General features: G+C 40.9%; 2 protein-coding genes across 2 annotated transcripts; both read right to left on the reverse strand.

Moving 5' to 3' along the window:
- Positions 1 to 1257: 1257 nt before the first annotated feature.
- SMPDL3A (sphingomyelin phosphodiesterase acid like 3A) lies at positions 1258 to 13541 on the reverse strand. Its single transcript, XM_058021778.1, has 8 exons — positions 13451 to 13541; positions 11803 to 12016; positions 10562 to 10706; positions 7657 to 7753; positions 6233 to 6411; positions 4920 to 5100; positions 2948 to 3072; positions 1258 to 1771 (listed from the first exon to the last, which is right to left on the reverse strand). The coding sequence occupies exons 1-8, from the start codon at positions 13539 to 13541 to the stop codon at positions 1460 to 1462; spliced, it is 1344 nt and encodes a 447-aa protein (XP_057877761.1). The 3' UTR covers positions 1258 to 1459.
- A 2577-nt stretch (positions 13542 to 16118) lies between these two features.
- Positions 16119 to 19585, reverse strand: FABP7 (fatty acid binding protein 7). The gene is made up of 4 exons (XM_058021780.1): positions 19446 to 19585; positions 18648 to 18820; positions 17916 to 18017; positions 16119 to 16498 (listed from the first exon to the last, which is right to left on the reverse strand). The coding sequence occupies exons 1-4, from the start codon at positions 19516 to 19518 to the stop codon at positions 16448 to 16450; spliced, it is 399 nt and encodes a 132-aa protein (XP_057877763.1). The 5' UTR covers positions 19519 to 19585; the 3' UTR covers positions 16119 to 16447.
- Positions 19586 to 25480: the final 5895 nt, after the last annotated feature.

Genomic DNA, 25480 nt, shown 5'->3' on the forward strand with positions numbered 1-25480 from the left:
TGTACACTCACAGTCCGTACAGTGCCTACGTTAATTTAGATTATTTACATATCCATTTGAGGCCAGGCAGAGTTGATAGCTCTAAAGAGTTATGTTCACCATATCTTATCCAAGCACTGAATTTAAAATACAGGACTGCCTGCTGTGCACTGGAGGATTTGTTTCTGAATGCAAATTTAACAAACCAATCATCTCCTCTGTGGATGATTGATGCATGAGAAACCTGAGGTATCCGGGTCTACAGTTGTGCATGCTACAGACTGCAAAACTATCTGAAAATTTTCTTCTGCATATTTTAAGCTTGAGTAGAAACAAACCCAGGAAGTTCCTCAACAGCTGCAGTAAACCCATCAATTGGATTTGTTTTGTAGCCACTTCTACAGCTCCCCTTACTCAGGGATAATATAGAGCAGGTTCTGTATTGTATTTTGTTGACCAAAGTTTCCAAAAGTATAGCTCTTCATGTGGCAGAAAAATGGGTAAAAATCCTTCACCAAATAAAGGGCCATCTTAATAGCATCATCTCATGCACATATTTAGCCATAAGAAGAGGAAGAAGCAATCTCTGCAATTGTAAATTTGAACATGTGATAATCTTCACATTAAGGGAAAGATTAAAGATTCTCTTTGAAAAAAAAGAAACCTAAGAAACAGCAAAAGTAAATGTTTACCCGTGCCACACAGAGAATGTATATGCTGAGTCCAATTACTGATGTTGATCAATTTAAACCTGATATACGGTCTGCTGCAAAATCTCATACCAGGACACTTTTTGGTATGAGACACAATGGTATGTACATAGTCAATAGTAAGAAAAAAGCCCTCTGTACTGAGCAAATATATTCTGAAAAATTAGATTAAGCATTTACAGGATTGAGGTTTACGTTCCATTAAGTCACTTTTATGCCATCATTAGAAAATGCCCCTAAGAAGTGGGTTTGAGGGATTAACAAGGAAAACTTGGCACAGAGAGATTTATAATACTGGATTTGAATCATCAACATAACTGCACTCAAGTCTCAGCAAATGCAGGTTTTGCCGACTTCAGTTTGCAAATTTTGAGAGCCAATGGTTGAAACCTGCCCCCATAAAAATCCCATGCCTGGAATGGCATTGCCTATGTTTACACACCCTGAGAAATAAGACTTGGATTTACAAAGGCTTGAGTGAGGAACTTCTATTCCCACACACTGGGATGCCTGTTAGAGAAGGTACAGTACAGGACACTTGAGACAACAGCAAAGTATCTGGCCACTATTACAAAGCAAATAAACTTTTATTTAGATTTTAAAGGAAAACATATTTGCCAGAAGAAAGATCTAGAGAGTTTTACTGCAGCCCTGAAATGTAGAGAAGTCCCACAGGCTCCCTGTCAGCATGTCAGTGCTTGAGCGAAAGAACAAGCAGGTTCTTTAAATCACAGGCTAAAGCCACTATCTGCATTAACTGCACAGAGATTTCATCTCCACATTGCCTCCCGATTGATGCAGTCTGTGTATGAGGAGGAATCTAAATACTGGATTGCACATATTTGGCAGGTCTTGCACCCCTCTTCGCAGAGAATAGTTTTGTCATAACTCACAATATAGTTACTGTAATACTGCTCAAACAGTGTGCTGTGTGGCATAGACAACTGCTTGGCCATTTCATATAGGCTTTCTGGCTTCAAGTCTTTGATGCCATAAGTTTTAGTCAGGATGTATTCTAATTTCCAGTTTGATTCATTTTTCTTGTTGGCGTCTCTGAGGTCCAAGTAAAACTGCCAAAGATCCTACAGTTAAAAAAAAAAAAAAAAAAAAAAAAAAGAAAAAAGAATGAAAGAAAACATAGGCACTGCTGTATTGCTTTCTTCCCTGCTTCATTAAGTCTCTGGAGTGATATATTGATTAGGAAGCTGTCACTCCTCATTATTCACATGTGAATAGAAGGTCACGTCCCACCCCAAGAGCTGGGCTTTCACCCAAAGCTGGTACTCGCAGAGCGGTAATGGCGGGGGGATGGGGAGGAGAAGAAAAAGGAGCCACAAAGGCAGCAGTGGCAGTGTTAGAGGTCTTTCCTGTCCAAACTCCACAACATTCGTGTCTGCCTTAGGAGTGAAGCAAAAGGGTGAGAGCCAGAAGTTGCTTTTCTGTGGGCACTACTTGAGGGGCAGAATGGACAGAAAAAGAACGGCCCAGAGAGAAGTTAAGGAAAAGGAGGGATGCCGATGCAGGAGTGAAATCTGCACAACAAAGGAGCAGCCTGAATTAGCATGGGTCTCCAGAGAGAAACCCCAGTCCCAATCAAACTGCAGGGTGCATTGTCACTGAACTCGGCAGGGTCAAGACTTTATCCTGAATTACAGAAAGTCTAAACCATTCACAGCCAAGATAATTACACAGGATTCACTTTATCTCCAAAAATCACATGAAACTACAAAGTAGAAGTCTTCTACTTTTTATTTTCCTTCTAAATATATCTAACATTTCCTGTAAAAACTCTTTATAGGAAGTTTTGTGATTGCAAAAGACATCATATGGTTAAAAGTGCTTTCTTCATCAGCTCTTTCACACCCTTTAGAAACATTTCATGGGCTGCATCCCAAAACTCAGGCTATCACCAGCAAACAACATTAGTATGTAAGCATGCCCAGGATTTCAGTGAATCTCTTTCACTCTTGCAGAGCTCCCTGCAAATAGTTTTAAGATTTTGGCCAGAAAAGTTATGTCTTTGATCCTACATCATAAGACTATTTGATACAGACCAGAGAGTACTGGGTAGTTCTGCAGGCACAGAAAGACCAATCAAGTTATCTTTCAGGTTTCCTTTCCTTTGCCCAGGAAGAAAAACTAAGAGTAGGCACCAAAATCCCATCACCAGCAGCCATAATACTACAAAGGCTGACATCTTGCTGTAATTTTTACTGACACTATAATGTCTTAAACAATGCTTTAAAATCTTTACTTACCAGCAAGCTATAGTCAAAAAGATCATACTGATACAATCTGACACCAGGGTTATTGGACTCTGTTTGCAGTACACTCTTCACTGGTGTTACAGCAGGTGCCACAAACAAGGAATTGACTGGCTTTTCTGCAGAAAAGGGGAAATTGAGGAGATAGTTTCCTTTCAAACTTTTCTTTTTCAAAGAAATGTTTTTGTAGAGTACCAACACAACAAAAACAAGACTGACAGGCTTAAAGACATTAGAATTTATCTGCATCACTGCGAACTGCCATACTTCCAATGGATAGACTAAACCTTGTGTGGAATATCATGGTACCCACTCCAGTGTGTACCACTGTTTACACTAGAGGCTTCCCAGCCAATTCAAATGTCTGTGCAAATTTGCAAAATGGTCTTGCCTATATGTGAAGTCTCTGTATTTTGTATATTTCTACTAAAGAAATATTTGAAAACTTTAGTTGCTGTTTCTATACAGTATTTTACATGTTGCTTTATGTATTTAGGATGTTATCAAGAACACCAGGGTCTGTTTCATCACCTGACCCTTAGGAGCCCAGCACCTATTGTGTGAACACCAACCTTTACAGCAACTGAAACATGAGGATGTGAGTTTTATTGGGATAGAATGTGCAGGTGAGTACACTGGGAAGTTCTCTGTGGAACAAAAAGGAAGCCCTAACTATTCCCATCTCTGACAGCATCACAGTAGTGAAATCACAAGGTCAGCCTCCACATATAGGCAGAAGTTTTGAAAGTTTGGAAATCAGTAGATTCTTCTGGAGAAAATACAGATGAGTTCTATGTCAGTACACTGGTGTTGGCTGCAATATTGCATTTATCTTGAATTCTCTAGAATTTTGTCAAGAGAAAAATGTCCTGAATAGAAGATAGTCTAAAACTGTACAGACAAACACGATATGTATTTGATTGCTATTTAAATTTTGTCAAAAGATGCAAAATTACTAAAATAATTGGGAAGTGGTTACTTGCATATGCAAACTTTAATGTCAAATACTAAGATCAGTCTGTTCCCAGTGAAATTTGCAGTAGAGATGATGATTTCATGAACAAATGGGACAGTGTAAAAAAATACAGGTATAAGACTTCATGGAGCATCATTTGAAAGAAAAAAATAATGAAGGCAGTTCTTTCACTGGGCTGGATTCTTTTTTACTAGAGATTAACACCATGTAAAAAGGTAAAAATTTGGAATAGTATTACTTAGCCAGCATTTTGGACATTGCTCATATGAGTTCATACAAATCATGGATGAAGAGCCACTTAACAATTGGGTATTTTACATAAATCAAAGCAATGAACCTCTTACTGTTCTATTGGGAAGAAAAAACTTCTTTAGAGATGCTGAGTGCTCCATATGGCCATGCCCATGCTTAGAACTAAGGGATTTCAAAGCAATAAACAAAAATTTCAACGTGGGTGATTTTCTTGAAGGGAAATTAGCTGATCTAAGAGATGCAACAGGCAGAGACTTTCTTTCCCCTACCTCCTGCTTACCCTTATCTTAATTAACTTTGAAGCAGCAGGGAACTCAGCAGAGAGGCACAGTAATGATGCAGGAAATACAAGAACATAGAGCATGTCTAGCTGGCCTGAGAACATTCCCTTTGACACATTACACAATAGCAACTGGCTGGTATAATTTGCCCATGTCACTGTGAGAGCAGAGAGGAAAGACTAGAAATTCTTGTCTAGGCATAAGGATTCATTTAAAAAAAATTAGGAAGCTTGGGGAGTCTCTGCTGACACCAACAGAAAAAGACAGTCACCCTTTCAAGGTTCTCTTTGGAAACTGGAGTTTGTGAGACTTGAACTCCTGTAGATAAGTAACAGTATTTCCCAGTTTACTTTTTTCAATTATTTATAAGACAGGATGACTACAAAGAGCATGCAAGAAAGTATTGATTTGCTTTTAATCAGGAAGGAAAAGTTCAAAAGTCAACAAGCATCATTACCTTCTTCATCCAGGAGGACCATGATACTATCTCTATGGGTATGTCCAAAAAACTGGCCCGCAATAACACTACTGTATTTGCGAAAAATCTTTACCAGTCTCTCATTGTAATACTCCCTGATAGCTGTAGTATTCCTTGCATATGGCAAATATCCTACTGGGACATGACCTATTATATACACCTAAGGGATTAAATACAGAAAGCACAATTAGCACCTTCATTTGGAACTTATAATTGTAGCTGTATCCTAGAAGTGGTTACCAGTTTCATAATAATGCTGCCTTTAAAAATGGCATTCTAAAAGCTGTAAATCATGACAGGTTTTTTTAATATAAAATCTCAACAGGAAAATTGCTTAAGTTCATAATATCAAGATACTATCAAATTTAGTATCTTGCTGGGGAGAAAAAAAATCTATGCATGGTTTTAGGCCTAAGGAAAATGTTATCAATTACCTCACATGAAAAAAAAAAGTTACTAGGGCAAGGCTTATAATTTGGCATCTCAAGGGGACACAAGAAAAAAATTATGTTTGAGCATTACAGAGTCTGCACCAGGGAGTCAGAGAGTCACCAGAAACATGGATAACTGGTTAAACCCCTCAGTCTGAGTTAGACTTAGCACCAACTGCACACACCATGCTGCAGGGTTTCCCGAGGAAAGGAAGTCTCTCCTTTCTCCTGATTGTAACATAATATTCTATAATTGCAACACTGTAGCAAAATGTAACCATGTTTCAAATTAAACAGAGTTGCTCAGATGATGATCCAATCTCCACACCAATCAATCAATCAATCCATCAGGAGCCAACAATTTAAACCTTCACTTCAAAACCTGTGTATTAAAGGACAAGTTATTATAACACTCAAATCATAGCAATTACTGCAGCTTGACTAAGTTTTGTTCTGACAAACTCTTTTCTAATTTCTATTTTTGATGCCTTAAATTACATTACAATAAAATATGCTAGCTTTTGTCTTAGGTCAAGAGCATGTTTTAAAATAAAAGGCTATGTGTAAAAAGGGTCAGATACTGACTTCTGCAGTATTTTACATGGTAGGAGAGAAAAGGTATTTTACTGTATAATTTGAGAAACTTCATTCAACCAGTTTATTAATTGTTGCAGTAAAATGGGCATATTAAAAGAGGAATGATTAAAAAATAAAATTTTGAAATTCTGACTTTGTAGTATCTTTGGCAGCATTTTTAGTCTTCTAGAAGCATGTTTACACTCTCATTATCTCTACTTCTTCCTTCTTTTTTTTTTTTCAAAATTGAAACAAATAATGATAGCTTCTGATCCTGATCCCTACCTTTTCCTCCTTTTGTGAAGAGGTTTCAAGTATGTCCTCCAGCCAGGCAAACTGGTTGGCTGGGTCAGTGATATTCACAGTTACCTTGTTAGGGCTGTAATATAAATTTGTGTTCAGACTGATTATCCTGAGTGGTTGATGGCTGTTACTGGATTCAAACAGCTGCGTGTAAAAGCCGCCTGTGAAAATAAGACCAACATCATATGACAAATTAAAGGCCTCAAAGCACAACTTTACAATCAAAGCACACCACTGACAAAATACCCAACCTTCCTCTTTCTAACAGAATATCATGCTTATTCAAGCCACAGTCACCTTATCCCACTAGAACATGTTAACAATGTTTTCAGCCACATTTTACTAAAAGTTGACACTGAATTATTTATGAATTATTGCCTGTATTATCTTTGTGTTTATTTGACAGTATTTAGATACAATTATTCAACTGACATGGAAAAAGCGCCCTGTAATATTTCTTCCACTTTGACAGATACAGTAGCTGTTAAAGGTCCATACTTCATGAAATACAGCAAACATACAGGCTCCTTCAGGAGGAACTGTTTAAGTTTAGTAGCTTTGCATTTTGAAAGTCATTTAACTTCAGACTGATGATATGATGAAAAGTAAGGATCATATTTTTCAATCCTTGCTCCCAAAATTCTCCATGGCATGCTGAGCTTTTTCAATAGGTATAACTTCATTGTTCATGGACTTCAATAGAGCCATGGCAACAGAAGCATAGCAATATAATTTAACTGCCTCTTTGAGTTTTATTATCCTTATCCAAGTTTCTACTTTCACTCTTATCCAGAGTCTGCTCTCATTCAGGACACAAAAACAAAAATGAAACTTTCAAATCCCTAATGTTTGAGTGGATTGGAAATTGCATTGAACCTTTCAGTCCTTTGCAAAAAGGAAAAATTCTAATTAGGATATAATTATTCTGCCAGTTTAGTAAGTTGCATACAAACATTAATAGCATAATCAGCACAGCTATGTGTTATCATATGCTGAATAAAAATGCACCTATTCAGTATGCTCTGAAATACATATACCATTAAAACAGAAACAACATTTTAACAGTTTTTTCCCATCAAAGTAAAGTTTTTGTGTGCATCGTATGTCCTCATCTAAAAAGTGTTATGAGGTCTTGAAAGCAGAGATATTTCACATGCATTGGTACAAAGTCAATAACACTAAACATGTTACAAGAAGTGATAAATATTGCAGCAGAAAGTAATAAATGTATTCTGAATATAGGCATTGCCATTCAAAAAGATCAGTAACTTCTTCCAGGAGAAGCATTAGAGATAATCCATTGTTCTGACTCAACCTATGAGACTTAGCTAAACAAACAGCACAAATCCACAGAAACATTAATTCTCGAAGCCCTAGCTTCACAATGTATTACTGCCATACTTTACCTTTTCTGAAGGTACTGATTGCTTCATCACTTAGCCAAGGTTTCCAGAAATCTGCTACAGCATTGTAAACTTCACTGGTAGTTACAGGAAGCTGGTCCTGTGAGAGAGGAGAACCTGCCTAAGTCTTAGTATTCAGACACACAGACAAAAAACCCACTAAATAATCCTGCCTGACCTCCTACATAACATGTTAGTGTATCCAGTCATCACCAGGAGGAATTCAAGAAAGAAAAAAAAACAATTTCTGAATGTCTAGTATTGCTGATCAGGAACAAATGCCTAAACTTAGAACTGACTGCATGGCATTGTAAATGCATTATTAAACTAATGCCAGAAATGTGTCAAGCCTTAAGAATACAGCAGAATGGAAAACCATACATTCTGCAAAATTAATAAACATATCAAGTCTAAAAACAAAGTCATTTGGATTAATATAGGTTTCTTTTTCAATAACTTGGGTTTCATAGCAGCTCCCCAAAATGCTACTTCTGCCCTCAGAAACATTCTGGTGTGAAACAGTACATTAGGACTGTAGCACTCTTCAGTCTGAGCCACAGGCTGATGGCACCCATGCTCTGATCTAACCCTGACAGGAAGATACCAGCCTGTCCTTGCCTTTCTTAAAATATCTGGAGTCTTGGTGCTAGAAGGAAAAACACAGGGGTTGAAAAAATTGCAATGCATGTTTTCTTAAACATAAAATTAGACCTTTCCAATATCTTTGAAACTAAACCTCTGTTATTAGAGGTTTAGGAAGTAAGTCTCTGTCTAGGAGCAGAGCAATCAGACGATATCTGTTGAGACATTTGTTGATTGCAGTGCCCAGACATGAGTTGTTAGGACACACCTTCGAGCCAGAGCTAACAGTCACTAACAGACAAAAACCTGATTCCAGATAAGAGGCCATGTAATGGACTGAAGGTGCTTTGGCCCAGGAAGTCAGTGCTCTCTGAACTGCTAGAAGCAGTCTCAGGATTTGTCTTAAGCAGGAGCAAGAGTGTGAAATAAGTAAGGCCGAGGTCACAATATATGATCTGAAAGGTATCCCAATGCTTGATCAACTTGAGTAGTATTTTAACATGTTCTGCAAGAAAAAACACTCAGGACTGCTTAGTTGTTAAGCTCAGAACACAAGAGAGCAATTAAACTCTTTGGTTCATGGTAAGTGCACAGATTTTACACTTGCTTTGGAACAGCCTACATACAGTGTGTGGCTTGCTCTATATCACTCCCAGTCTACAGGACAGCTGCCAACCATATCCATATGAAGAAAAGAAATGTCATAAAGAGAAAAAAACAAACATTAAAAAACTGAACAATCTGAAACGACCCCATAGTGGGGATTGTCTGATCCCATGCCTTTTTCAAAGAATAACTGAAAAGCATGCCAGCTCTGCGTATTAGTGAAGCATGCCATTTTGAAGTATTACAGAAACGCTCCTGAGTGGCTTTGTGCAGGGAGAATGAACAACAATCACCAGTTATTCCAATCACCAGCTTGTGTCAATTTTCTATTTGCTGCCCATCTGCCCCTCCTGAGCATCTTTTCTTCCTGTCTTTAGCTTTAATTTCACAAACAAAATTCATACTTGTTGAAAAAGTCCCTATATTCTTTGCTTACAAGGCTTTTGTAGGGTTTTTTTCCTCTACCAAAGGAGATTGCTGAATAACAACAATTCTCTGCTAAGACATTTTTAAAACTGAAACAAAGTGAACATGAAACACTTTGTGACACTTCAGTTCAGATGTTACTTATTGAAATACTTTCCTAGTCATTTCTAGTGAATCAACCTGTCCCCATGTACATGCATATGAAAAGCCAAAGCTTTACCACCACAGTAAGAGCACCAAGGACTGAAGTCACAGTTTGGTTTGTGCACTCACACTTCTGATATACATCTAGTGGTTACTTTGTCTCTCATGTTTCCTTTACCCTGTCTCTCAGCACCCCTATTTGGAAATCACCAACTCCAGCAATGACACAGGCTGTCACACAATCACCTGCTGCACCAACCTCCACCCTGACAGGCCTAATAAATACCACAGAAAGCTGGAAGACAAGCCTTGAGGGTGTGAAGGGGTGTTACTAAATTCCCATGAAGAATTTCAAACAAAATACTTCAGCTGACTCGCTTCACATGCCTTCTGATCCCCTCACATCCAATGACAGCATTTGCTTCTGATCCAGCATGCTGCCAGATCGACCCACAACACACTTTAAAGGACAAATGAAGCAACTGTTTACTTTGGAGTATGCCAAGAACAAAATTCAGCACAGTCAAAGTGAAAAAGCACCATCCTCAGCTGAACATAACTAGTGAATCATCAATGTGATTATATCTGAATGTCCAATGAGGAAAGAAAAGTAGACATATTTTTAATATCAATGGCAAAACTATGGGAACTTTACAAAAATTCTGCCATTACTTTAGCTAAAACACAACAAAAAAAATCTAGTGATGCCAGCTGACAGATTTCCAGTAGGCCTTTGAGTAGGTTTTAGACTTACCACAGGCTCACAGTTCCATTAATGATGTCACTTCTGATAGATGTAAGTTACTGTATACACATGCATGACATACACAGTAAGGAAAAGTATGTGTGTATTAACTATGTTGACACGTGGTGGTTCTTAGCCATGAGGAATGATTAGTGATAAATTTGTGTGATCCCAGGTCATGTACAGATTCTACCTGGCATCAACATTTCCTTAGGTAAGAGCACAGAGTGATGTAGCTTCTGTTCAAGAGTGGAACTATTTATAATATTAAATGCTAACTGAAGAGGTGTAGAATTTTGTTTCCAGAATAATAGTTACACATAATTAACTCTTATTTTTCAGATGTGCTTTCCCAGGAGTTAGGAACACACTCAATATGATGAACAAATTTCTAACTTGTTTTACCTGTGGCCAGTAGTCATGATTGCCTAAGGCTGGGAAAACCTGAAGATCTGGAAAGAAATTACGAATTGTAGAACTCAGATTACCAATGATGCTAATGACCAGCTTCGTGGAGAGCTCATTTACAGGAACATGAGGAGGGCTATCTCTGAAAAAGGAAAAGGCTTGATCAATAAAGGTTGTTAACAACACAAGGAAGGCAAAAAAGTCTGCAAGCAGATCTACATTCTAGCATCTAACATTACTATACACCTTAATTAAAATCACAGAATCAAAAGCTCTCTGCAAAGGCTATTGTTTAAAAAACCACGAACAAGTAGACTTGTTCAGACAATGCGTATCTTATGATTCATATCTATCATAATGAAGATTTCTTAGACATTAAAGTCATAGTTTTGAGCTACTGTGAAGTTTGCCTTATATATCTTTCATCACCAGCACTTCATTGCTAGTTCCTTTTTTCCCTTTTAACAATATCCTGTTGAAAATTAAGTACAAGAAGGTAAGTGAAATAGATTAATCACTTGCCTTCATATATTTCTTAACACTTTCCCATCAAAAGTAAGTGATCTACCAAACAAACTAGTTCTCACACTCAAAAATACTAATCTCTCAGATAAATTATTCATTGATGTATGCCTTAAGAAATTGTGTGATGGCAGAACTGAGAGTTCTGCTATGGCAGAAGGGTAAATCAATTCTATCTTTTATGAATACCTAGAAAGTAACAACACACAGTACTATGCCTTAATAGCATAGTACTATGAAGCTACTCCTTTTCACACTTCTTTGTCTGGTCCCACTGCTGTGGCACACAAAGCCTCACAGGTAACACCTCTGTGAGGCAGTACAATTAAGCCCACTTTGTAATACTGACAACTGGAAGAGGGAAGGTAAATGTTCTTACTCAACAGAGGCCTGCAGTGAGTCAGTTACTGCCATGACCTTTCCTTTTGCTTTTTCTACTTCCCACCCTCCTTGCACCATTTCTGTTAACTCACACTAATATAGCCATATGCTAAATATCACAGTGAACAGTCCAGCAGTTACCACAGAGATCAAAGTCTGTTCCTGAGGCCTTATATTCTCACTCAGGCTTGCACTTAGTAGCCATTTGGACAACTAAAGGGACAACTAGCATTAGTGAGATACTGAACTCAAATCTGTTGGTGCAAATACAAACTTGTGAGGTGCCACACTATCTGGCTATCCAGCTTTAACTGCAGAGTGACTTGAACACTTACCCTGTCCAAATCATGAATGAAACCTGCTCTTTTGAATCGTTCATGAATGCAAATGCTGACAAAATAAGTCGATAAGGAGAATCACACAAAAAGTCTCCAAAAGGGCCTGGGTTGGAGGCATTGACTCCTTTGGAAGAAGAACAAACTTTGGTGCGATCAGGGGTAATGTGGTAAGTCGGATCTAAATGCAGGTCAGATACATGCCAGAATTGCCCTGTTTTCAGAAAACAAAGATTACAGGAAATGCATTATTTGTATTTGAACTGGATATACTGGGTACTGCCAAGTTTACTCCAGTTTATCTACTGTGACTCCTATTCAAAGTTAACAAATTGTTGATTAGCCTGCTTGATAAGTGTGGGCAAGTTCTTCCTGAGGAGTCCTTCCCGTAAACTGCTTAGAAAAACTGAAAACAGAAGCAGGGGCATGGCTTTATGCTATTCACCAAAAGTGAAATGGAGATTGGAAGGAACTGAAAAACCAGCTCCTTTGCATTAATAGCAATCTGGAAACTGGATAGTAGAGGGGGCAATATAAGGACTTCTCTACTCCATTTGAAAAGAAAGGAAGCTGCTTTTAAATTATTTTTCCAGACCTTCCCTGGCTGGAAGCTACTGTAAAAGATGACAAGAAAGATGTCTCAAAAGAAAGGCAAGAAACAGCATGTACGCAGAGACCAGGCTTCTCACCATAGAGCAGCAGTGTGTCAGCCTTAACCTACTCACTACTTTCCAGGCTGACATGCTTTCAGCCACTGTGACACATGACTGTATGGATAAAGGAGCTGAGAAGTATAGGAATATGCTGAATAAGATGAACAAAATCTGTGTTAAGACTATCGACCGTCAAGTAACATGTAAAATAAGATTAATTTATTTCTGTCAGTTTCAAAGCACTTAGTAAAGGCACACAGGTATCTGGGGCAGTGGTTGTGAAACAGGGACAGATTTAAATTGATTTTTCCCAAGGTCACACACTAACTCTATGGAGTTTTATTTCAGGAATCAAAGACCAGAGGTGATCTTCAAAATCTTTACAATTGTGACGCCTACCAACAGGAGACAAGACAAACGCCGGGACGCTGCTGCGTGCTTGTTCCAAGGCAAGCGCGTGTAACGCGGAATGAGAGCTCTGTGGGAAACCATTTCGGAGCACTCACCTGCACGCACGCCCTGAGCAGGGATCAGGCCCAAAAGAGCGTGTGTTTGCTGCCAGCCCAGCACGGCCCAGCACAGCCCAGCACGGCCCCCAAACGCGGTGTTTGCAGTGCGTGCCTCGGGACACCGAGCCAGAGGCAGGGCAGGGCTCACCTCACTTCACCCGCCGGCCTGCCCGGGCAACTAAATATAAACCCCGTGTAACCCCCCGTACCTCAAAAGTGCCCTGTTGACTGATTTAGCAGTCACGTGTGGCCGAAGTCAGTTGGGACAGGGAATGCTACGGCAGCAGGTTCTGTGCGGGGAGCAGTGCCAGGGGGAGGAAAAGGAGCCGCAAGCAGGGACCGCGCAGCCCACCCCCCTCCTCGCCGCCGGGCTGGCAGCGGCCCCCGGCCGGGCCTCCCTCGCAGGGCCGCCCCTCACCCGCCTCCCCCGCCCTGCACGGGCGGCCCCGGCCGGGCCCTTCAGCCGCTGACCCGCGGCCGACTCACCCATGGCGGAGCGGGGCCGCTGCGGGCCGGCCGGCGCCGCCTGCAGCGCGGAGCAGAGCAGCGCCAGCCCCAGCGCCAGCCGCAGCTCCATGTCGGCCGTGCGGGAGCGCCCGGCCCGCCGACGGCTCCAGCGGCCGGGAAAGAGGCGAGCCCCGGCCGGCTTGTGCAAGCCCCGGCGCTCCGCGGGGCCGCCGGAAACCACCGCGCCCCGCCCGCACCTCTCGGGGCCAGAAGCCGCCCCAGGCCGCCACCCCGCTGTCGGACGGCGGCTCGGGCCGTCGCCTTGAGCCGGCCGTGCCCGGGGTGACCTTCAGGAGGTGCCACCCCCGGGTCAGCGCCAGGGAGCTCGCAGGAGCCAAGCCTGGCCGCGGGCAGCGCTGCAGTCGGGTCACCGGCTGGTGCGAGGCGGCCTGAAGGAAGGCTGTGCCCGACACCCCACACCGGTCTCAAGCATCTCTTGGAAGGAAGGAAGGTTTCTCATAGCATACATGTAAAAATGGATCCTGATTACTTAAAAGGCTTTAAAAAACAAAACAAAGCAAAAACCCAAAACCACCCAACTTGATGAAAAATACTATCAAGTACGCCTTTAATACAGCTTAAGGGAACTGATGAGGTATATTGTAAATATAAGTCTCCACTGCCAAGGTTTTCAGAACTGCTGTTTATTGAAGTCAGAGTAGTTCCGTATAGAGGAAGAGTACTTTGTGTCAGTTTTAGGAGCAGATCACAATAACAATGTCATGAATCCCTGTGGCTACCCTGAAACGTCCCATTGCTCACTGTGCTGTTCCTGTCAGGGCTCTGCAAAGCTGTGTCAGCAGCAGCTGGAAGTCCCATTTGTCAGTATATTTCTCTCATCTGCTCGAAGCAATGTCAGTTACTTCACAGGCACCACTTCTCCACTTTTCTTTCCCGTATTTGACACTAATATTGTTTATATTTAGAATAGGGAAAAGTAACTTTTGTTTACAGGACTACTTTTCTTCTTTGTTTAAAAGTGACTGTAATGCAAAATATTTACCATTCAAGATTTGTTTGTAAACCAAGTCTTAAAAATTTGCCTCTACATTCCTTTCCTAGTATTTAAGAAAAAAAAAACTGGGTTTTTAATTCATGACCCCAAAAACCATTTGTTGTGCAGATAAAGGGCAGTATTGGGAAAGCAAGTCTGTTTACTCCAATGAGGGAAAAGCAGCTGCTCCCAACTTTCTGAGAAAAGGTGGCTGGTAAGGACAGTCATGTGGCACATGCACCCACAGGCAAGCAGGCAGCAGCAGAGGGGAGGCAGTATTAGGTACTGAAGCTGAGGATTAAATAGATTGAAAAAACCAAACGGCAAAAGATGCTGCTTAAAAATAACTTGCTATTACCAGTGAAACAGCCCAAAGCATAGACAGTGGAGCTCCCCCTACCACTGGATCACAGTCTACTTTTCATTTCTCTGATTAAGAAAAGACAGCTCTTAGATTTTAAAAACTATCAATGTTCACCAAAATAAATATATTTATAAAGGTTTATAATGAAGGTCTGTGTCTTCTAGCTGTATAGTGTTCCCCACAAGAGAACACAGACTTAAATATTAATTTCAAACTAGTTTTTGTGAAAAAAAATTAAAGCTAACAACACTGGATTTTAGATTTGTATGGGATAGATGCCAGTTATGTGTGAACTTTCATCGGATGAGTTACCCATGTTATCCTATCTCTCCAGGGAAGCAAGAAGCCTCTTCCCATATCACGTGGCAGATCTGAAGGATGAGGCCTGGGAAGTTGGGCAAGATGCCCCTCCTGCACCTCTGGCTGCAGCCACACAAGCACTCACAGAGCAATGACCAGCTAAATCCACAGCTCAGCTTTGCCTTTGTTTACAAGGCTGTGAGTAGCTCACCTCTATGTGGTTCTCAGAGTCAGTGTGTAGAAAACATTGTTTGGAGAGTCTATCTCCTCCATGGTGCCAAAAATCTGTTTCAATTTTCCTAAGAATAAGGCAGTTTTTCTCACACTGGCCTTTTAGGGGTACATTGTTCAGGCATAAGGTTTTAATTTCTCATTTTAAAAGCACTTTATTTTAAATTGCTCACAGTGCAAATTGTTATCTCTTGTGCATATTAGCTATGAAACAACAGTTTTGAGAGGGAAGTGCAGTAGGTTCATGTTGTACTGTTTTCCTCCCATTGCTGTGGAGACTGATGTAAGGGAGTTACCTTGTTGATTCTTTCATCCCACCCTGTTAAAGACTTCAGTATTTTCATATTAGCAAAAGAAAAAAAAAACAACAACAACAAAAAAAAAATCCCAAAAACCCAAACCTATCAACACAAATTAAAAATTCTTTAACTATTAAAACCAAAACACTACAAACTCTGGAACACTGTCTGTCAAACTACTGATCTTAACCCGCACTTAGTAACAAATACCCAGTGAAGACAAGAGCTGAAACTTATGTGAACATCTCACTTCTCTGTCTACATAAATACAGTTAAGTTTAGATATTCCAGCAAAAAGCCAAAGTAAGTTTTTCATTTCCCCAAATACTCTACACTGCATAGAAAGGCTGCTGCATCACTGTGTGCCACATACTTTTCTGGCCTTTAGCTCAGAAAAAGAAACTTTGAACACCTCCCTCCAGGACACTGGAATATTAGCTGATTAAATACAAAAGAAGCACAGGTTCAAAAAACCTTTTAATTTTTTTAATTTGTTTTATCTGCATTCCAAAACAATTCAAATATTTACTGTAAAAAAAAAAAAAAGAGAGGCAAGTGTTTCAGAAATTTAATGCCAAGTTTACCCTGTTTCACTATACAACACAAGCATGCCAATTTGATGGCATGACTATTTTTTTTTTATAAAAAACATCCCCCCCCCAAAAAAACCCCAAAAACCACTTTATTAACCTTTCATGCCAGAAATGTGCATTTTAGCTAAGATAAATCATGGACAGGACACGAATCCATCCAGCTGAAGTAACATCTGGACAGAAGGCAGGTATGCTCTATGCTTTCTCATAGTGGCGAACAGCAACCACATCACCAAAGGTAAGAGTCTGCAAGTCCAAGGGAAAGACAAACATGTTAGAGGCATGACCATTTTCCACAATGCTTTGACACGTTATGAAATCCACGCTAGATCAAGGTTGGTTTACATTATGTAATTTATAGAAAAACAAATAAATTAGATTGACATTTTAAATCAACAAGAAGCCAAGCCTTAGCTAAGGTTCCCACAAGAAATGATACTTTCTCCTTGCTGCTTTATCACCAAGAAATGCCTAATGCACATTTACAAGGCAGCTGCTAAAAATGTAACTTACTGTTTATTTTTTTAAATATAGGGTTGTTTTAATACAGATTTAATACTAGTTTTCCCAAAGCGTATCCCACTAAGATGAGCAATCTAAAACTCCAAGGCCTCTATACTACTATGCATAAATACAAACTCTAGGAGAACATGTCTTAAAAGAATGCATTCTGTACCCTGTGTAGCTAGAACTACCAAATACTCTAAGTCACTGCAGTTGTGTTCTGGAGGGATTTCCTGAAGTAAATCAGGGCACCGCATTGTATTCAAATTCCAAAGGACAACATTTTCTGTATATGTGTGATTTGTGCATAGTGCTTCAAAAACAAAAGTATAGGTTTTCCCTTGAAACACTTGCACATTGTGTATCAGTATGCTTTAAAGTTTGTATTATTTGCAAGTCTTCATCCACACAGATACTCTGAAGTAATTAGGAAACAATATAAGAGGTCTTCTCCAACAACCAAGTCTGATAAATTAGTATAGCTGAAAACTGGTTTTTTTTTTGAAAGCTACAGCTCTGTGCCATGAAAAGTGCTATCCTGGACATTAGCTATAGTAACTTACAACATTTATGCACCCTATAGTCTTGTTTCCAAGAAGTCTGGAAAAGCAGGTAAATTTAAACTCAGACTTTTCTCCACATTATTGCTGTTTATCCTAGTTTTTAAACATGCTAGGATGACTAAATCCTTTATTTTTAAAAATGAAAATGCTGTTAGGTCCTGCAATATTGAAATTTCATTTTCACAGAAAACTACTTGTTCTGTGTAAGTAAATACTATTTATGGGTGTATACATAAAGCAAGTTTTCAAAGAAGTCCAAATTGCCACTAGCAACAGATAACTTCCTATCTAATCAAGAACTTTGTATAATTACAACTCACCAGGACTTTTTTCTTTGGTTTTTGTAAAAAGTCTAGAAAGAACATATATACTCTGGAAATCCACAGGCTGGCCTGCCTAAAGCCACTAGCAATTTTTAATTGTTAGTAAAACAAGACACAGACCAAACCAAAATAAATATTTTAAAAATCCCTGCTAGCTTTCCTCGCCAACCAGTTTAAGAATTTGCCTAAGTCACAGTGTTCACAAAGTTTGAGGTAAGGGTAATTTGGGAGTGTTTGTGGTGCACGTGAATGCTCAGTGTACTCCATACTTACCATTACCATTTTGCCATCCTTTATTTCTCTCACAAAGTTTGTCTCTTTGCCGTCCCATTTCTGTACGTGCACTAGCTTCTCTCCATCCAGGGTCACAACTGACTGTGAGATACCCAGAAACACAAAGACATGCCTTTATTTAAGGTACTTGGGATTCTGCTCACACATTCAGCATGCACTCTTCTATTGAAGTCTCTTCAATAGATGGATGTGGATCGAGAATGATAAAGAGTCCCGGCCATTTTAAAGCCAAGGCTATGAATCATCCTCGTTTTAATCATGAAATCCACACAACTCTTGCTTGTGTCGAAGGATGAAAAAATTGTTTTCTCTGAGTTCTAATCTCACAAGAAAGAACTTGCTTCAGATGTGCCTTGGAATAATATCTGATGTTAAGCCCCCAAAAGTGCAGGGAAAACGGCATCTGACTATTTTGACTGGGAAGGATTATGCCAAATGATGTTTAGCTTGTGAGAAAAGCAGGCAACTAACACAATTGACACTGGAAGACAGACAGGGAGCCGGCAACGCGATACACTCAGAAAAGGCATGGGGTGTTTAAGCAGGCAGGGCAAGCAAGACTCAGTCTTGCCTTTTTTTTTCTGCCCTTTGCTGCGCTGTAACAAGTAGCAGCAGAAATTACATCTTTTTCTTTTGACCCTACCAATGGCAGAGCCTGGGAGGCAGGGGAGGCAAGAAAACGAGAGGCGGCTGCAGCCCGAGTTCACTTACTTTGCAGTTTCTGTCATCGGGGGTAGTTTCATCAAATTCCTCTCCGAGTTTAAAGCTGATTTCTGTGTTTTTGAAAGTGCTTTGAGTTCTGATCACTACTTTGTCCCCCTCGGTGCTGATAATCACAGTGGGTTTAGTCACATTCCCCACCTGCCGTGTTGCAAACCCCACTCCTAGACCATTCAAGGGAAAAGAGAAACATCAAACTTCGGAATTTTTACTTTTTTTTCCCCCCACATATCGAAGTACAGAGAACTTTCACCCCGCTCTCCAGCTGCAAGCTGTCCCTGTGAAACGCTGCTTTCTGCTTTTCTCGTGCCCCGGTACCGAGACTCTCCGCCGCTACTGCCCGCCCCGCTGTAGCTCCGCGCCCTCCCTCGCCGCCGAGCACGGCAGCTCCGCACTCCGTACGCGGCCCCACGCACGGCCGCGATCGCTTCCGCCGCTCAGAGCTCCAATTCCTTATCACTCCAGCATAATGACTGCTTTTCTGCTTGGTTGTTTCAAAGTTATCCGCACGCAGCACGTGCTCGTCCTTCACACGCTTCCCTTAGCCCGGGGGCATTTCCCGGAGCCTCTCCCACACAAACACACCCGCCCCCCCAGGTGAGTGACTCACATCGAATTAGCTCTATGGATGGAAGCACAGCCGCCAAAATCACCCCCTCCATCACCACCGCTGCTGCCAATATCTCATCTACGCCTCTTGCAATAGCGGGAAGCCTTTTAAAATTTTTTTTTTCCAGATGGTGAAAAATTCCAGGGTATCCCAAAGTGCCGCCGCCCGGCCGTACCTACCCAGTGCCTTCATATACTCATCGAAGTTGTGGCTGTCTACCAACTTCCAGGTGGCGCAGAAAGCCTCGACCATGGCGGCCGGCTATCAGTTCCAAGCGCGGTGCCGGGGAGAGCAGGAGCACCGATGCCGCCGCGCCGCCCCGCATTTAAAGCCGGCGCCCGGCGGGGAGCCGGAGGCGGGGAGCGGCCGCGGTCCGCCCCCGACGCCCGCAGCGCTGGGGGAGGGCGCTCCCGCCGCCGGGGAGGGGGCGCGGGGTGGCCGGCCGGGCGCTCGGCGGGACGCGGAGGGGGCAGGGAGAGGGGCTGCCTCCGCCCGCCGCGCCACTCATGGCCTGAGCCGCCCCGGGGACGCCCCCGCCCGCCCGCTGTCACGGGAACGCGCGGGCTGAACGAGAAGCGGGCACCCAGCGTGAAAGGCTGCTGAGTGAAAACACAGGATCGTAAAGCTACTGCAGAACGCCAGCTCTAAAAGTTTTCCCATGAAGATTTTCAAGGCCATTTTGGTGCTCGCCAAGTACAGATCCCTTTACCCACAATGGCATCTGTATGGATGCTGCCTGAACTTGGTATTTGCTGTTCCTGGCTCTTAAGGGCATCTTGGCTCCACAAGTGTCATCATTTGGAGGTTAAGAATGAAGAAAAAGAGCTTAAAACCTTTTATTTTTCATTTTCTCTTCTCCTTTTTTCATTTTTCTTTTCCCATCTTCCTTCTAGTTGTTCCTCAAAATTTGTTGAAGGCATTAGGTGGTCATCTTGTCTCATCTTGAGTGCTTTTCAGAAAGCAGCCTGTCTCTGTGGGACATCCCATGGTGCCAGCTTTTCCTGACCTTTGGCTTGGATGGATTCCAGAATAGTGAATACAGCACTTCAGCTCTTGCAACAAAACTCAGGGACTGAGTGAAAGAGAATTTACGTGATTTAGGAACAAAACCTCAACAATTTTCCATCTAGTTCAGCCGTACAAAATAGAAACAATTAGGAATACTTTCCTAATATATTAAAACTAGTTTTTGACCATCATTTGCATTTCTTTCAGGCTCTTGTAGTATGGCATATTCTTTGGATGTAGGGCAAATTATATTTCTGGTGGGATTTTGATTTAAGCATGTCAGAGGCATTGGATGGGGCATTGAGGAGCCTGGACTAGTGGAATGGTCCCTGACCATGGCAGGGGGCTTGGAACTGGATGATCCCTTCCAACCCAAATCATTCCATGACTCTGTGATATTAAATTCTAAATTACTTTAGCAATATTCTCATTAAATGTCTCCTCACCCAGTATTGACAGGAAAAGTTATCTGCTCATACAGATTTTGTTTGCAGTAGCCCTGGAGCCCTTGTTTATTATTCTGGTGCAGATGTGTGCACAGAGCGTGGGAGAGCTCGTGCTGTCTTGCTCGCTGGGGCTTGCATACAACCAGCCTCATGGACTTTGTGATATAAAACTCCTGAAAATGATTCAGTGCCACCCCTGGCAGCTGGACTCCTCAAGGACACTTCTGCCTTGCACCTTCTTCCAGACAGTGCTGCAGCCAGGCCTTTGGGAGGCAGCCTCTTCAGGATCCTTCATAATTTAAGCAGTCATACCTATACTGATGGGACAGCTCTGTTCTGCTATGATTTCTCAATGTATTTAAATAAGACAAGTACTTAGTGGGATGACCTGCCCTTAAGGGGAAGGAAGCACATAAGAATTTCTTAAGAAAAATACGTTCTTTAACACTTTGCACCATGCTTCAAACATAAAACAGGGTCTGTCAAAATGTTCACATTCCCTCTTAAGTGGATAGGTTGCCAGAGTCCTCACATCATGTTTTATGATGGTGAGATACCACTTGTCTGCATTAGTGATGATTTGGGACCAGGGTAAATCAACAGTAGGAAATGTTACATTACTGACTCCTTTGTGGGGTGACAAGCCACAGTTCAAAATGTTTTCCATAGCATCTTATGCCCTGTGTTTGGTTGTGGAGCCTTATGCAAGAGTTATGCCAATGTCAAAAACTAGAACAAGTCATCTTGATTGACATCAATACTTTGCTGTGGCTGAAACAGAGATCTTGGTGTGAAATACACGGACCTGGTGTGCATTTCGGGTTCCTGCACAGGATACCAGCTTGGGGTTTCTTTTGTGCTGTCAGCACTTGGATGGTTTTGACAGACTGAGTACTCCTGTGACAAACAGTATCTCTGGAGATTCTGAACAGCCAGGGATTCATTCTCCTTTACACTAAACCCTTTACACCACCCAAGCAGTGTAAGTAGGCACATTTGCAGTCCCTGTACAAGGTCTTCTTAAAAGATGAAAATTCTGCAGCAAGATATCCCTGTGTAATGAGTAATCCTTGCTTCCAAAGGCCATCTAGTGAGACTGCTCTAACCTTCAACCTTCAAATATAGGACAGACAACCTGATTTTGGCTACTTTTCCCCCTGTGATATCCCTGCTTCATATGCTCTCACACATTCAGAGAATGAGGCTGTCAGCCTCATTCAGCCTTCATTCTGTACTCAAAAGAAAAAAAAACATTACTTCTTCAGGAAAAAAAAAAAGTGTGAGGGGTATGGGGAGGAAGGGAGCACCACAAGATGGTCACCAGGTGCTGAAGTAGAAAAGTGTGACCATGAGGTTCTGTCATATGTGGATTCCTCATAATCTGTGTCAGGAACTACGGAGCATCTAACCACACCAGCCAGTCACTATAGGCTTAGTGTCTCACTGTAGAAAGTAAAACTTTTTCTCTGTCCCTCTCTGCATATAATGCAGGCAGGGCTCTCCTGCTGCACCAATTCAGTTAATCTCTGTCTTTTCACCATCTTTGTAGTACAATAGTCAGGAATACTATGCTAAGGGGATACTATGTTATAAGACCTTCAGATAACACAGTGATGATTGCATTATTCAAACATTTCTGGCAATGAAGGTCCAGGAACTGCAGAACATCTTGTACCCATATGTGCAACGAAGGGCAGCAGTGATACCAGGGCCTAACTCCCCTGGTACAAAAGCAGATGTAGGTACTCAGAAGCCTTTTAGGAATTGAATTCCATTGAAAGCCAACAGGATTCACGGTCCTAGCTCACTTAGGCATTTCTTTTAACTCTTTGTATTATGAAACGTATAGGGAGCTACTTTTGAATTAAAGAAACTGAAAATAATGTGCAGCTGAAAGAAGTTTCCTCTATTTAGGGACAGCATGCTAGGGTATTCTCAGCAAATTTTAAGCTTGTTTGAAGTCCTGCTGTAAATCTTTGTGCAGCTTTGATCTTAGTGTAATAAAGAAATGAACAGAGTTTAGTGGCTATTGTGTCAGACAGGATGAGTGTGATTCTTCAGGGCTGAGTGTGATTTTGTTTTTGGAGCTGCAGAAAAACATAATGTCAAACAGGGCAGTAGAATGTTCTTAACTAAAATTATTGTGTATGTCTCTTAGCTGTCTAAGAGATTTGCTGATCTCCCTAATAAAAAGAAACGATCTCAGTGCTGTTGGTGAGTCACAGAAAATACCTAGGTTTATTTACTCCCTCGATGGACAGCTAATTAGAAATCCCAGCTTCAAAAAGAGATAAATGCCTCATGGAGAAGACATCCACGTATGCAGCTGCACAAGCAAGTGGTCACAGAATGGCCCCAGGTACAAAGCATCTGTATGAATCCAGTTTTGAGCTGCGTAAATGCCATGGGAAGGGTTTTGCTGGAGCTTTGGACCAGATGATAGGTGAGGTGCAAGGTAAGGCAAGGTGTAGGCAGGAGCAGGAAAGACATGTTACCACAATATCCTTTCTAAGAGCATGACATATCTTGGGCAAAACTTAGGAACATGTTCAGCAGGTTTCCTGCCACTGTAAAGCTCAAGCAAAATAATGCCAGGACAGGCTAACGTTAGACACAAGTCATGTTAGGGTCTAATTCTGGTGTTGGTTGCTAATTGGTGAAAACTAAATGGACTGTGATCATGCATTTCATTCTTGTAGACTCTCTCTTCTGTTACAAATTGGTGTGACATGAGTTTAGGAGAGTCCTGGAAAGTAAACACCCACTAATACCTCATTATGAACTATTAGACATATATTTGGATTTGTTTAAGCTGGGAGGACGGCTGGTTGACAATAATTTAAAGTAAACAAATGCTATGAAATATCTCCAGGGTGTTCTCTGCTTCTGAAAGGCACTTGAGAGGTTGTTAGCTCTTGTTTAATATTACTGTGTAACTTACATTTAGATTACTCAAGTCAGACAATTTCCTCAAATATTTAGCCTGCATTAAAGCCAGCCACTCTCCTGGTTCCCAGTTCAATTTATTGAAGATGAAGTTCCTTTAATTTTGTGCTATTAGGCCTTTGTTATTTTAATATTTGTCTTTTCTTTCTTTTACATTTAAGAATAGAAAAACTATTTAAAAGCCTTTGAAGTGTAACAGAAATGTCTGATACTGTGTGTCACTTACAATAGCTCTCTAGGTACTGTAAAAAATCAATACAAGAAATAAGCTTTCCAGACTTAAAATTTCAGCACGGGTATATGTAAGGAAGCAAGAAACAAATTTGCATAAATAAGCAACCTGACTATTTCAGGGGGTAATAATAACTCAGAGAAATTTAGAAGGCATGTGAATACTATGAACATACTAAATTGAAATAATTCTTATTAGAAGGAATGGAAAAATAGCACATAGGTTTAAAGAGATTAGGTAACTTGCATTTGACCTGTTGCAGCTGATTCTGAGAGACATGTAGATTTGGTGTTCAGGGCAGAGTAGTGAGAATATTAATAGAGCAGAAAGACCCTCTGTATTAAGGTTCAAGGACTCTGTATTATAGCAAAGGAGGGAATGATTTTTGTCATGATTCATATTCCATTACATCAATATAAATTTTACAGTGTTAAAGGTACAAGTTTAAGTTGTCATACATCACAAATATCATGTTCTCTTTCTGTAGCCCTAGAATATGCTATGGAGGGTGTCAAATATGTAACTAAACATGAGTATTTGGAGTTCAGTATAATGAATCTCAAGCTAATCAATCCCAAGATAAATCCTTTCAGCAAAACAAGAAACAACTGTGCAATTTGCAGGGCTGAATTTAAGAAATTTTTGGAATGGTTTAATGTACCTTCATTCGGTTAGTCCATCTGAAGCACTCAATTTTCTACAATATACTGAAATCACTCTCAGTGCCAGCTGAGATTTAGGCAAGAAGTAAACTCAGGTTTATTTCACTGAGTTTCAAGAATTCAAGAATTTAAGAGAACAACTACTGTATTTGTAAAACAGTTGCAAAGTTACAACTCAGCTCATTAATTACCTGCATTTGGATATTACTAAGGTCTTCCTCTCTTCCACTGAGCTAGGGACTGACAGGACACAGTCACAGCCTTTTGGAGCCAGATATGATCTCCCAGATGCAGCTGGAGCCACACTCCTCTGGGTTTGTGTCCTCTAAATTGGAATCCCTCACTCAGAGCAAACTGTTTCCTCAGAAGTTTTAAAGAGCACTGGTAGTGAATCTGGAGAAATATATGAATTCCAGTCTTGATAAATAATTTAATTAGGTTATCAATTTATGGGCCTGTCACGGATGAATAAATGCCTGATACAGATCAGGCATTTGAAATGAAACCTCATGCTGGGTGACCTAGCTGGAATTACATACCTAACTTGATTCATTCAAGAGTGCAACCATATCCCTGCTTTACATATTGGTTTGTGACCAAGCCCTGACTCATTGCTGAGTTTTCATGAGTCTAAATACATAAATTTCCTGAAACACAAAATTTTAGAGCAACTTGAGCATTGCAGGTTTACTATAGCTCATAACTAGCTTTAAATAAGGACTACAACCAAGACAAGTTTGGGGAAAATTTTGGTCATACTGGATGTTTGGAGACAATCCCAGAGAAATGGTGGTCTCTTCAGTCTGGTACACAAAACTCCAGTCACTGTAGGAAAGTTAGACCTACAGAAATTTATATTGAAAATGAAGTGCATATTAGCTGTGGGGAGACTTAAGCCTTTGGCAAGCTTTCAAACTGCC

The sequence above is a fragment of the Melospiza georgiana genome, chromosome 3, assembly GCF_028018845.1.
Source record: "Melospiza georgiana isolate bMelGeo1 chromosome 3, bMelGeo1.pri, whole genome shotgun sequence".
Classification (NCBI taxonomy): domain Eukaryota; kingdom Metazoa; phylum Chordata; class Aves; order Passeriformes; family Passerellidae; genus Melospiza; species Melospiza georgiana.